This window comes from Corvus cornix, chromosome 7, assembly GCF_000738735.6.
Source record: "Corvus cornix cornix isolate S_Up_H32 chromosome 7, ASM73873v5, whole genome shotgun sequence".
In the NCBI taxonomy this organism is placed as follows: Eukaryota; Metazoa; Chordata; class Aves; order Passeriformes; family Corvidae; genus Corvus; species Corvus cornix.
Window position 1 is genome coordinate 17,289,955 of NC_046337.1, and position 13,643 is coordinate 17,303,597.

The window sequence follows — 13,643 nt, forward strand, 5'->3', positions numbered from 1 at the left end:
GTTGAATATTTTTCTTGATCTGGACTCTTCAATCCACCATAATGGACTTAATGATCCAATAGATTCATGGTTTTTAACATGAAAAAATCTGTAAGTTATTGGAACTACTCATGATATATGACTGTCCACAGAGATAATAAATATTTTTGAACAAAGCCGTGTGACTGTATTTGATCCTAGCTTAGAAACTCCTTGCAATGCTCTGGCACACATATTCTAGAAAAGAGAAGTACTAGGGCAGAAATGTCCCAAAGAGTATATCTACAAGATTCTTCCTGTTTGTAATGGTATGAACACATACAAGTAAAAAAGGTGAAGCACTGTGAACAGAAAATCATAGAAAAGTTACTCCAGATGAATCTTTTTGCATCTTTCAGGTGTAGTGGCAAGAGCCAGTAATAAAAATACTATACCACTAGAAAAATAAATTGGAGCAGTTTTAAGCAGGAATGTATTCCAAGCTTTTTAGTGCAGACTTCTGCTATTATTCATTGCAGCCTCTTTGAAGCTCTGATCTTTTTAAAGGAATCTAAAGGTTATTAATACAAGTTTGCAAATTTCAATTAATAAATCATTTTCATACTTGCTAATTCCTTGTAGAAGGGATGGACAGCATTGTAAATAGGACAACTGGACTAAAAAACCCCCTCAGCTACCTTTTTTCCTTGCATCAAGTCTGAACAGATATTGAAGTATTCAGTAAATGCCAAGATTGAACACATTTTTAATAAGTTGGTTGGTTTGGTTTTTTTTAACATGCATGTCATTACATGACACTTAACACTTACATGACACATGACACTTAACAAGAAAAGTTTTCCAAGCCTCACAAAGCACTCTGACAGTAGTATGCATCACATTAAAGCTTTCTTGCAACAAGTACTAAACTAGTTTTCATGTTTTATTAAATCCTTGCATTTACCATATTTCTGAGTAAAACCCCAAAGCCCTTGGAACAAAACAAGAGTCTTTCTTGGCTGCATTTATCAGTGGACAACTCAATAAATTGTTCATATTTTCTGAGTAAATGAGCAAGAGGAAAATGTAGGGTAACACTCCTTAGTTCAGTTTAACATCCCAAATAATAACTTCAGGGTGAATTTCTCATTACCACGTAAAAAAGATTAGTGACCTCAGTAGTCTGAAAGACCATATCCTTCAAAATGCTATGCCTAGGCTGAGATTCAGAAGCATGTGAATATTGTGATTAGGTAATTTTTTTTGTAAGGTAGATCAGGCTTAAATATTTATGATCCTTCAAGAAAAGCTAAGATTTGTTTTTAGTGGGGTGTTTGAAACATTCTGTTACAGATGTAGTCATATCTCTACATCATGCAAGAGGCTGCATATTCTTACAGTGCCCCTTAAATAGATCAGATGGTAGATTGTGAATCTACAGTATGTCAGCACTGTTCCACCCCATTCTTAAGTTAAAACTTGCTAATATTATTCATCCTCAGTGTCAATCCTATACTTAGATACATCAGTTTGAGCTCTGGAGTATTTGGAAGGTATATAACACAAGAAAACTCCATCTCTTCAAGGATAAAATCAACATGAATGAGACTTGATATGCTTTAAAACATCAAGAAACTCATCCTGAGTTCTAATTTTCTTTAACACAGTGGAGAGGTTTTAACACCAAAATACAGCTGGTGGTAGAGGTGAAAAGCATGGTTCACAAGTTTTAATGTGCCTTACATGCTGTCCCAGCACAGAGGTAGCCTTCATATAGTAACAGTACACCTTCCATGTGTCACTTGGCCAGGGACAGAAGTTCTTGGTTTCAGAACTACATCTCATGCAATGCAACTTTGTTGGTGTGCTGGAATATTTTGATCAGCACAACACTCAAGGAGGCAGGGGTCCTATTCTGTTAGTTACCTTACCTCATCTGGTGCCAACAATTAATGTCTGCAAAGAGCAGTCTGATAGATGCTGCTCTCTTCTCTGGATTGCTAGCTTCTCTGTTTTCATCATACCTATCTGCTGGACTACAAGTTCAAGAATAGTTGATCACAACTATTATAATCACATCAGAGTCTTTTATTTTCTCTTCTTTTCTCACCATCTACTCCATATTTTTATCTTCCCCAGTATGAGGGAAGCCACCTAACTTTTACAACATACACACACAAAAGAGAGAATTATTTGCTACCAACCATCATCATTTTGTGTTGAGTCTGCTTAAGCAGAAAAAAAAAAATTAAAATTACATTATTTCCCTATTATAGAAATTGGAAAGTCAACGGTCCAACTCTGTTGCTTTCCTATAGTTGAAAAAGTATGGCTCAAATAGAAGCATTCAGATAGTGCTGCATGTGGTATTTGGATTATTATTTCCTGTCCTTTCAAGACTCCATTTGGTATCAAGGTGTTTTAAAGCTGCATGAGCACATATGGAGCTCTCTTTAGAGCTTATGTTGTTTAATAAAAAGACTATTCAATACAATTTTTCATTGGGGATCTTCTTTGAAGAATCTCTAGATAAAAAAAAAAAAAGAGCTATTTCATAAAAAAGATAACCCTTATGACTGAAAATTTCTATTAAATGAAAAATGCTCCATTCTGACAGTTTTACGTTTGCTTCTTGCTAAACTATCAAAAAGGGATTATTGGTGAAATATTACAGGTAGCAAAGTAGGAAGAAAAACTGCAGTAAGTAGCAGCTTAGAAAAGTGATTGACATATTCAATACCATGAATGAGAGAGAAGCCGTGATGGCATGGTGAATGGGACATAATCTATATAGTGTCATTGCTGCTTAGATACACAAACCAGTTTTTTCAGGTCAATTACTAGATTTTGAGGGGATAAAGAATCAATTTACTTACACCTGCAATAGTGAAAAAGTCATTACATGGTCCAATAATTTCTGTTTCCAATTCCACATTTTTATATTTGTCTATTTATCTGCAAGAATACACTTGTTTGTTACTGTAATCTGTAACATTATCTTATGTTAAAGTTATCCCTTTAGCATGACTTTAGCACCTGGCATTTCACTCTTAAGCGCATCTGTAACAGGGGAGGTGTGTAAGAATGATGTTCAGGGGCAAATCCAAAAAGGACTCCTTAAATGAACTTTGGAATTGGTCCCTGTTGTAATCCTTTATGTTCCACACTTCTAATCATTGAATATAATTTTTGGCAATGATAAGTGCTCAATGATCAGAAAGGGATGCAGACCATGCCTGAAGGGGAATGCTGTAGTCTGATTTAGAAGTAATGCCATTATGAAAATGTTTGTCTTTCATGTACCTGTGCTTTCAAAACCACAGAAGAAAATTATCTGCAGAAAGATTGAGACCAGCCACAGATAATGAATGCACAGGTGATCAAATTTTCTCTTAAATCTCTGATCTTTTTAATCACCTTCTGAATAAAAAAGTTCTCTTCTGGTAAGAGAACTATTAACATGTTCCCTCTGTCCTTTATATTACTGTCTCTCTTCTTACTGCTTTCCTTAATAAAATTTATTTTTACTGCATGGTTTTATCTCATGTTTCTCTAGACTCCTTATTTACCTTTTGCTTGGTTTGCTGCTTTTAAAAAAAACAACTTCTTCATTCTGTGCATCACAGAAAAGTCAAACCCAACTCTCTACTTGTTAGTTCATTTTTCAGGAAAAATATATTATGATTTTAGCCCTTCTTAAATTAAATAAAATTGTTTGGAAGAACTGGATCAGGAATCCAGAATATAGCATACATTTTATACACCTTTGGGCCATTTTTGGATGCATATATTGAACAGTTTTTTACTCCAATGTACAGACAGAGTGAGGAGATAGATCATGTCTGTCAAGGCTAACCCCAAGTAATCTTTTTTTTCTTCTTCTGATAGTCCATATTCTTGATAAAATAGACAACAGCCACATCTCTTTGAAAACTAGTATAGTTTATGCTACAACTAATCTATTTTCTGCTAAGTAAACATCTGATCTCAACATTTTGAACACAGAAAATTTATTTTAATGATGCAATGCCAACACAGCACTTATATGCATCATGGGCAGTTTTTACAAAGTAAGCGACAAATCAAAGCGGCAGTTCTTAGATAAAACCATTTGACCAAGTCATCCATACACAATATATTTATTATTTCTAAAGACAGTATCAAATATGGTATAACTGAAAAATACTAGCTAAATCATTCAACGATTCAGCAATGATATTAGCTCTTGTCAATGAAAGCTAATATTGTATATTATTCTACAAAGGAACATTTAATTTTAGTTTAAAAGATGGGATGGAAATACTAAGCAGCCTATTAAATGACAAGCAAAAAATACTTTAGGATACATAGGATACCACTGTGAAGTAATAAATTAAGATTTAGATTTCTAATTAATTTAAGCTTACCTCTTCAGAGCCAGAGCCAAAAATCAGCAGGTCAAAAGGTATTGCAGCAACCATGTCAATTAGGAACCAGCCTTTGAAGTAGTGAATTGCTATTTTTGCTGGGTCACTTACCACTTCTTCATTCTGGTTTACATATGTTGTTCTGAAGTTTATTAGAATGTCAATGATAAACATAATATCCACAATTAAATCTACAACATTCAGTGGGCTGCAGGAATATCCACACTCTCTCCTCTTCCGATCCTCACTATCATTCAGAAGGAAGGCAGCAGAGTAAGGGGTGAATATGGCGGTATATATCACCAACAACAAAATGAGCCAGTCCCAGACAGCTTTGAAAGGACTATAGTGCAATATAGTAAACTTGTTGATGCGAGGCGTCTGGAGCTTATATTCTGGTAGAACATCAGCCCCTAAGGATAGGACCTAGAATAAGAAATATACCACATCAATAATCAGTGTATCTACTCCAACTTCCAGTAAACATAGCAAATACAGGACAAACTTAATAAGTAATTCATTGTAGTTTTGAGGATTAAGCTTCAATTACTTGGTGTTTTGGCAAAATAAACTTCTGTGAAATTTGTAGTGTCTGCCAAATCCAATAAATTCATTGGCAATTTTGCACTGTGGGTTGATTCTTGTCCCCTGTAGCAAACATTAAGAGGCATATCTTATGTCCATAAAATCTGCATTATTAAGCATGTCATCGAATTCATTTATCCTCCACAGGATAACCTTGGCAGCTTGCTCATGGCCAGTGAATGACTTTTCTTGCAGGATGTAGTGTTTTTCTCCCAAAGCAAATCTATTATCATTGGCTTGAATTCCCTACAAAAGAGTTTACTCTCATTAGAAAATGTAGGCAACCAAAAATAAAAAAAAGTTAGAGAAAGATCTGTTAGTGTCTTCAACAGCTATCTATGCTTTGAGTTTTGTGGGGTGAAAAACCTTCATGCACAGACAAATTTCACTGAGGCTATAATTCTAGTTCAGCTAAAGGTGTGACAAAGGATACCACAGGAGTATTGCCTTTTGCTCCACTTCTACTTTTGTCAATGCCTAAGGCTTATTCCTTTAAAAGTATGGATTTGTTACCTGCTGGTCTTATCTAAGCTGGATTTCAATTTTATTTGGAAGGATTATGTTTGTAAGCACTACCTAATTTGCTAGCTCTGGAAGCTGAAATGTTTGCTTTGTTGCAGAGAGCAAGCATTGTGTGAGCACCAGATAAAACAAATTTCCTTTGGCTGCTCTTTCAGTCTGACTGAACTCTGACATGAAAGAACAAAACCTTTAAGAATAAGAAGGTAAATTATATTTTGTCCCTATTCAGCGTTTGGGACTGTCAGCAATGATGCTAATTATTGCCTTCTGTGCTGCAAATGATCTCCAAATCCTATGGGACTCAGATCACCACTTCATTTTACACAGACCAGTGAACAAACATCAGATGGTGACGACTGTCAGTTATTACCCATTTGGGCAATATTCATGTTCAAGAAATCTTATACCCTTTTTTCACCAGTTACTTCTGCCTATTCCTTATTCTCCTGCTAATTAAAAACAATTATATTTAGAAAAAAAGTTACTTCAAAAGCTATTAAAATGACTAATTCTACTCAAATGAAATGATTATTGGAAGGAGAAATACCTTGTCAGCGATATTGTCTACTTTTATTTGCCTTCTTTTTAACAGTTAGTATTTTGGGATTTGAGATTTCAGCTTGTTCAAGACTGAGGGAGAGTCCATGCTCCTCAAACATAATCTTATAAAATTCTGAGGGTCAGCACACTCTTTTCTGTTTAAATTTCCAACAGCAAGTGTTGTATAAACCTTAGATCCTATCCTTATCTAAGTGTCGCTAATTTTATACAGTCAAATTCTACTCCGAAAATGTTGTGAGAACACAGGGGTTAATATTAATTCTTCTTTGAACTTGAAGAAAGAAGTGATTAAGCCATCCAAAAGAATATATGCTAGTTTCAAGCAGCCACTAAGCACTGTGCTGAGCTGGTGGTAGAGGATGTTCATCAATTTTTTGTATTGTAACTAAGACTTGCACTTAACTAATGGTGCTGGCTATTTTTTTATGCATTAAACACATTAGGTGACAGCAAGCTGAAGCATTACTCAGTCTCTTAGCAGTCTTAATATTTTCAGTCCCCCACCTGATGAGTTGACAAGGATGTTTTCTTAATATTTGAGAACAGTGAGTATATGTGCCAAGGGAACTGCTATTTATAAAATTTATATCACTGTTCTTCATTTCAGACAATGAAGGGAATGGATTAGGCAACAAGGACAACAAAGCTTACTTCACATGTTTCTTTCTGTTGCTTGAAAATTCCAGACCCTGTGCTTAATTTCAGAACAACGCATAATGTAAATTGGACTTATTCCCCTGAAATTTGAGTTCTAATGTAACTTTAGTTACATTTATTCCTAAATTGGTTTAAATTGAGTTGGGGAAAACTGGAGTTAAAAACCCTAAACAATTGGACAAAATGAGGGAATGCAGTATAAAATTGATAATAGCAGAAATGGATCCAATTCTTTTGGTGATAGTTTCTTAGACATACAACACAGGAGAGGCGGAACTGATGGTTGTGAGTTTCATATTCATAATGTTATACAGAACTTTACATTTCTGCATTGCTTACACCCATGCAATGAGAAGTGAAAACAAACACTCACAGCTATTTTGTTTGTTGTATCTTGAGAAAGATGATGTGACTTCATTTCTCAAATAAAAAAAATCAGTTGCACATACAGAAAAAAGAGAACATACATTATTTAGTTTTATGTTGGCAGTTTCAATAGAGACTGATTGATTATGAGATGAATTTGTCCTTTTGCTGTTGTGTAACATCCTTGCAAAGCTTGGCTACTGCCGTTGGCCAATTTTGGCCATCTTGGCTAGATGGAAGACTTCAGTCTACTTAGAAATCCACTCAGAAGACCTTTAATATTTCCACTTACTTAAAATAGATGTTGTCACATTTATTGTTAGTAAAAAGAAAATGTATCAGCTTTTCTCTTCTGGACTGTAAAACTCATACTTAGGATTGTAAAAGAGCTTAGGGAATGAAACATTTTTAAGAGTAAGAAATATGAGTGGGACAAGACTGAAGAATTGTAGTGTTAAAATGTCTTTGAACCTTGGGACATGACATGACAGGAAAGCCAAGCTTCCTTGCATCCTACCAAAAAGAAGACTATAATGTTAAGTAGAAAAAGTCATACTAGCTGCAGTAGGTTTCTCTTAAGAAAATTAGGGGTATTCAAACTTGATGAAATACCACCTCACACTGGCTTTCCCGGGGAAAGCAGGAATGTATTTATTACTGGAGTGCTTTACAAGCAGTATTAGGTGATAAGATTTAATCTATTTTAAATGACAACATTTCAAGGTTAAATAAACTGTACTATATTTTGTCTTTGAGTAAAAAATGCTGATATAAACCTCAACTTTTCTGTGTTCCTGTTTATCTCATGCACTGTTGAAGCAGCACTGCTGCAAGTTAGAAGGCTTCATTCAAACTCATTTTTTACTCTGAGAATCTTGCTTGAAGTGTTTCACAAAGATAGGGCTGGTGAACACCTTCTACAGTTTTTAGGTTCATGCGTTCACTTCCTAAGATCACAGGTTCAAGGTGGCATTTATTATAGAAGGGCTGCAATCAGATACCCAGAAAAATATGGAGTGAGATCAAAGTAACTCATAAATTAACAGTGGTAGATTTTTCTTTCTGAACTGTTCAGTAGCTTTCAGTTTCTCAAAGATAACAGTAGTTCACTGAAATTTAAAAAAATATATATTTAAGGATAATGAAAATTTATTATTGGCTGTTGTTCTGTTAAGTAAGAGGAGAAAGGAAGTGTAGGTACCAGAGGTGTACCAGAGGGACTATCAGGTGACAGTTACTTACAAAAAAAAGATTCAGTAAGCCTTATCACTTTACACTGTTACACTGTTTATGGTAAAATCTTTTTTTGGGCAGTTCTATCCTCTTTCCCCTTGAGAAAACCTGCCTGGTATCAGGTATAATTTCTGCCCTGTGCTGTGTTTAAAAGACCTTGTTTTGCATAGTGTTTTTTGATGAAGTGTCAAAGAGCCAAACTGGGTTGATGTGCTTTGCAGTACATTGGCCATATGCTTCACTGGGTAACTGGATTGTGTAGGGGACTCTTGCTATAAGCTCTGCAGCATCACATGCAGAAACAGTATTTGACTGTTCTTCTTCCCTGTACAGGTTCATTTATAAAATAGAATATGTAGGCAAAATGTTAGACAAGATCTTGGATGATCTGGGAATTTTGCTCTGGTGTCTGTTACTGAGTTTCTCAGTGATCTTATGCAAGCTGTTGTTCAACCTCTCTGATTTCTGTCAAGTAGAGAGAATAATATTTACAACTGAAAGTATCCTAAAGGATAATGAGCAGAAAACATTCATAAAAGATGTTTTGCAACAGCAATGGGCTACCATAATTCTTACTTCTCTAAATTAATTGATTCTTTAAATTTTTAAGAATTCACACAAATATTTGTCCTCTTCTGCACCAAAACAAGTGTGACCAGCAGGTCGAGGGAGGTGATTTTTCCCCTCTAGTCCACACTCACAAGACCCCACCTGGAGTGCTGCATCCTGCTGTGGGGCCTCCTGCATGAGATGGGTGTGGTCCTGTTGGAGCAAGTGCAGAGGAGGCCACAAAGATGAGCATGTCTCTTATTGAGACAGGCTGAGTTAGGGTTGTTCAGCATGGAGAAGAGAAGGCTGTAAGGAGAACTTACAGCACCTTCCCGTATCTAAAGAGGGCCTACAAGGAGGTCAGAGAGAGGTTTTTTGCAAGAGGACAAGGCGGAATGGTTTTAAAGTGACAGAAGGCAGGTTTAGATAAGATGTTAGGAAGAAATTCTTTACTGTGAGGGTGGTGAGTCACTGGAACAGGCTGCTCAGAGAAGTTGGATGCCTCAGCCCTGTGAGTATTCAAGGCCAGGCTGGATGGGGCCTGAGCAGCCTGGAGTAGCGGTAGGAGATTGGAAGGAGATAATCTTTAAGGTCTCTTCCAACCCACACCATTCTGTCATTCTATGATTCTACTATTCAAACTGTACAGTTTCAAGAGACTCTGCTGCGAGACCTGTATTACTATCACATGTATATTCATAAATTTTGTTCTGAGGCATTTTCAATCTAAATTTATTAAAGGATGCAAATGCACACAGCAAAAACCAAAGACCCAGAAACAAAGAAGCATAATAGTATATGAATAAATCATAGCAGAAATAATAAATGATTAATGCCACCATAAATTGTTAAAGAAATATTTCTGTCAAACCCTTGCATGGATTAACAGTATGGTTTTCTGGTTATTCTACCACTTCATGAGAACAGAACTTTCATCTTGGACAGAAGTACTGCACATCCAGAAAATTTGAATGAAGAGCAATGTTTACAGGTGACAAAATACCGAAAGAGGTATAAGGGCTTGAGCAAAACCCAACAGCTTTAAGGTAGATGGACACAGATATCTGTGTGAAAAGTAGACGTAGAAGTTTGATGGCTGCAAACCTTAATAAATTAGATGGTACTTTGCTATGTCTCATGACCAAGTGTGCCTCATATGAAGTGTATGTATATTTAAAGGATGTAGTTTTACTCAGTACTAAATACTGTTTTGTTACTGCTGCTTTTGCAACAGATGAATTAAAGTAAATCTTGTACTACCAAGATTATCTACGGCATAGCACCTCTTATGATAAGAGAATTTCATAAACATTTAATAAAGTTCAAACTATAAATATAGTCCCAAATTACTTTGGGGACTTTAAAATAAACATTTATCTCACCCATCTTGTGTAAAACTATGGAAGACGGTACCAGTTCAAATACAGTGTTGAAATATTTATTTCTAGGAAATACTATAGGACATGAAAAAATACTATTTTGCAAATGTGTTGCTGGACTCACTCCAGCAGCAGCCCAATGCTAGGCACACAGCCCTGAGAACTGAGTGGATGATCACTCCTGCATCGTTAAGCCAGGAAGGATGTAGCAAATCTAGAAACACATCAGCTCCTTGTATGCTGAGAGATTGAATATCTACTATGAATAGTGATTTAAGAAACTCATTGTATAAAGCATATTCAACATCAAAATAGGCAATTTACATGAAAATGTAAAGAAGAAACCGAACCAGGATAATTGTATTGGAAACATTATTGTAGGTAGTGGAAAAAAAGGAAGGAAATGGAACATCTGTCTCTTCAGATCTAATCCAAATACACAATACAGTCTCTTCCTTTTAACATGTAGTTTTGAACTAATTTTCAGATCTTTATCAACAAGGCTAATAACAGTACTGGACAGGAAAAACTTGGAAAGGAAAAGAAATGAGAAACATGAATCAGACTCGTAAGCTAAAGCCATATTCTTGTAATTGACTGGTTTTGTCCTGACCTTAAATCTGAATTATAGTGCACCCAAAAATGAGGCAGTATTACTTCAGCTTTAAAATGATTTAAATAGATTTTATGGAACAGTCTTCTCTTGATGAAACCTCTCCTGGCTCTCTTTTCTCCTGTGTATTAGTTCTGTTGAAGCTGCCAAGTTATAACTAGCAAGTACATATCTTTCCTTTTCCTCTCTATTCATACCATTACCATGAGACATCTACAGACTGGACCTAAGGAGATTTCTGAATTTAAAACCAACTAAAAATAAATATTACACGAGTATTAATGAACAAATGGAATTCAAATTAACATTGGCTCTCTGATAGTAGGCATTACCTAATTCCCCAGAACAGTTTAAAGGAGTTTTGTATTTCAGTCATCTTGATGATTGTCTTCCTTATGCAGACATGAACAACTAAGAAGGTTACACCAGTACTGAAAGAAAGCTGAAGAGCTCTTGACTTGGTAAACCCTCCAAACACAGCATTATATAAGGTTTTCATACATCAGTGTTAAAAGGTATTTTTACATGTAAAAGGTATTTTTACATGTCTTTCAAAGGATAGCTATTGAAGAATGTCTCCTGAGATACTAATGGTGGGGAATGTTAATAATACTTGTCTTCTTGTCTTTATCCTTTGTCTTTATTAAAGGCTTTAAAATTATGCAGTATGACTCTTTGTATATAATGCTGAATACGAAAACATTTGAACCTGGAAATTCAAAACTTATCTGAGTGTATTTTAATATTTTTTTTGTTCCAGATATCAGTCACTACCTGAAACTTGTTTGAGAGCATTGGGACTTCCTGGGAGTGCTAACTTCATTGCTGAGGCCATGAAGTGCCAAACTTTCATAAAGTTATCAAATAATTACATGAATCTTATTCAGCTAAGCATATTTACATACACAGCCACCCAAAATCTTCAAATAGTTAAAGAAAGTTATGTGTGAAAGCATGTCTTGTGACTAAAGGAGTAGAACAGCCTTTTTCTCCTGTTTGTAAAATACAATTTTTAGGTTTCAGGGAAATAATATTTATTGGATGTTACCATCAAACAAAACTCTTTCCCCAAAATTGAATACATGTAATATCTCTAACCTGTAATTTATTTTTATTAAGCTAGATACTAAAAGAGAGGAGATATTTTTATAGTTCATTTTCCATGAAAATATTAAGAAATGGTATATAATCTTAAACCTCAGGAGCCTCTTCCTGCCAGTCTGTATATAATTACTTTCACATTAGTGGGTAATGCATTGTCAGAGTAACAGTTAGAAGCATATAGATTTACTAAAAGTGCTTTACTGAAATTTAAATCTTAAATTAGGGATATACAGATCAGTAAAGAAGATATTTACAACTGACTTTTTTTTAGCAAAAGTTAATGATAGAATATGTATTAAAAGTTGTGTAACACTCTTCTTTAAAATTCATTATGAGATATTATTTCAGAAGACAGCAAATGCTATCCTTCAACATCCTAGTGAGTTTGTGAGTTATTCGTTGCTCTTCTGGCAACACTAAGCTGCTGACAAGCACTTATATGTCTGAAAACAAAATATCAAGGGTCAAATTTGTTATAAAGGCTTAAATTATTGTGCGGTTTTTAGTAATCGAAAATATATTTTCTATCATCTATTCATGGCATGACAATAAAACAAGCAGATTTTGAACTTGGTGATGTTATGTCATCCTTAGAATATTTATGAAAAAAGTATTTTTCATTATTTTACACTTTGACTGGCTTGCTAGCTGTCAAATACTTTGATGCAGATAAAGAAAAGCATAAAAGCTGTAAGAATTTCTGAAGTGCATGGAGTGAAAATGAAGTAGCTACATTCCCAGTTTGGTTCTACGATTATAGTACTTATTGACAGAAATGTGAGGAGTACAAGAGAAAGGGAGAAAAGATCCTTATGTATATATTCATATTTAACTTTCAGTTTCATGGTATATGTAATTTTTTTCCATAATATGCAAAATAAGCAAACAATAGTTTCTAGAAAATCTGCTTTTTGTAATTAGACCCCACAGTGTTTAAAAATGTATGAACTGCAATTGAAACTGCTCTGGTAGGGAGAAAAGCTTACTTTAGAAATTACCATCTTCCCTGTGGCTCTCCTTGTTTGTGCTTAATGAGCACTTCCCAACCTTGTTCACTTAAAGGATACATTTAGTCTTAGCATTCTGCCCAGGTTGCCCAAGTTCCCCTCTCAACACCAGTTTTAGGAAAGTTCATTGTATTACCCAAACTTCCATAAAATTTGATCATCAGTATTTTAACCAAAAAGCCATTTGGCAAGGGTAGATGGAACAGATTGCATACATAGATGCAGATAATTTGATGATACAAATTACATTTCATTAGTAAAACCAACCTATAAAAGCATGATCCAGATTTCTAGGGCCATCCATTCAATTTATGCTGGTTAGGCAAAGAAAAAAGGTGAATTTGTGACCATGGAGAACTGGGCAGACAAAGTTGCCTTTGCTCAGTCAGTTGCTGGATCTTACTTTAGACACTTTCATTTTTTTTACAATGCAAAAACATATTTTGTTTTTGGGGAATTGTGGCAAGACATGGTATGATCTTCATAATAATTCTTCATTAAATACTCTAGTACTCCAACAAAAACAATAACAAAACAAAAATAGCACAAAATCAGTGAGACAGAAGTAAGTCCTTGAGAGGCTCTACCTTGCCCATGTTATGCTAAATGAAGCTCATGTATAGAAGAGAACAAGATGTTTTATTTACAGATTTAACCAGTGTCCTGGTTCTGGCTATGAGAGAGTTAATTTTCTTCTTAATAG

General features: G+C 35.0%; 1 protein-coding gene across 4 annotated transcripts in view; it reads right to left on the reverse strand.

The window, feature by feature from the left end:
* KCNH7 (potassium voltage-gated channel subfamily H member 7) overlaps positions 1-13,643 on the reverse strand; it is a 218,502-nt gene that overhangs the window by 41,126 nt on the left and 163,733 nt on the right. For all 4 annotated transcript variants that reach the window (XM_039554788.1, XM_039554790.1, XM_039554789.1 and 1 more), the window contains one exon: positions 4,365-4,790. In XM_039554788.1, the coding sequence (XP_039410722.1) occupies positions 4,365-4,790 (426 nt within the window). The remainder of the gene's footprint in view (positions 1-4,364; positions 4,791-13,643) is intronic.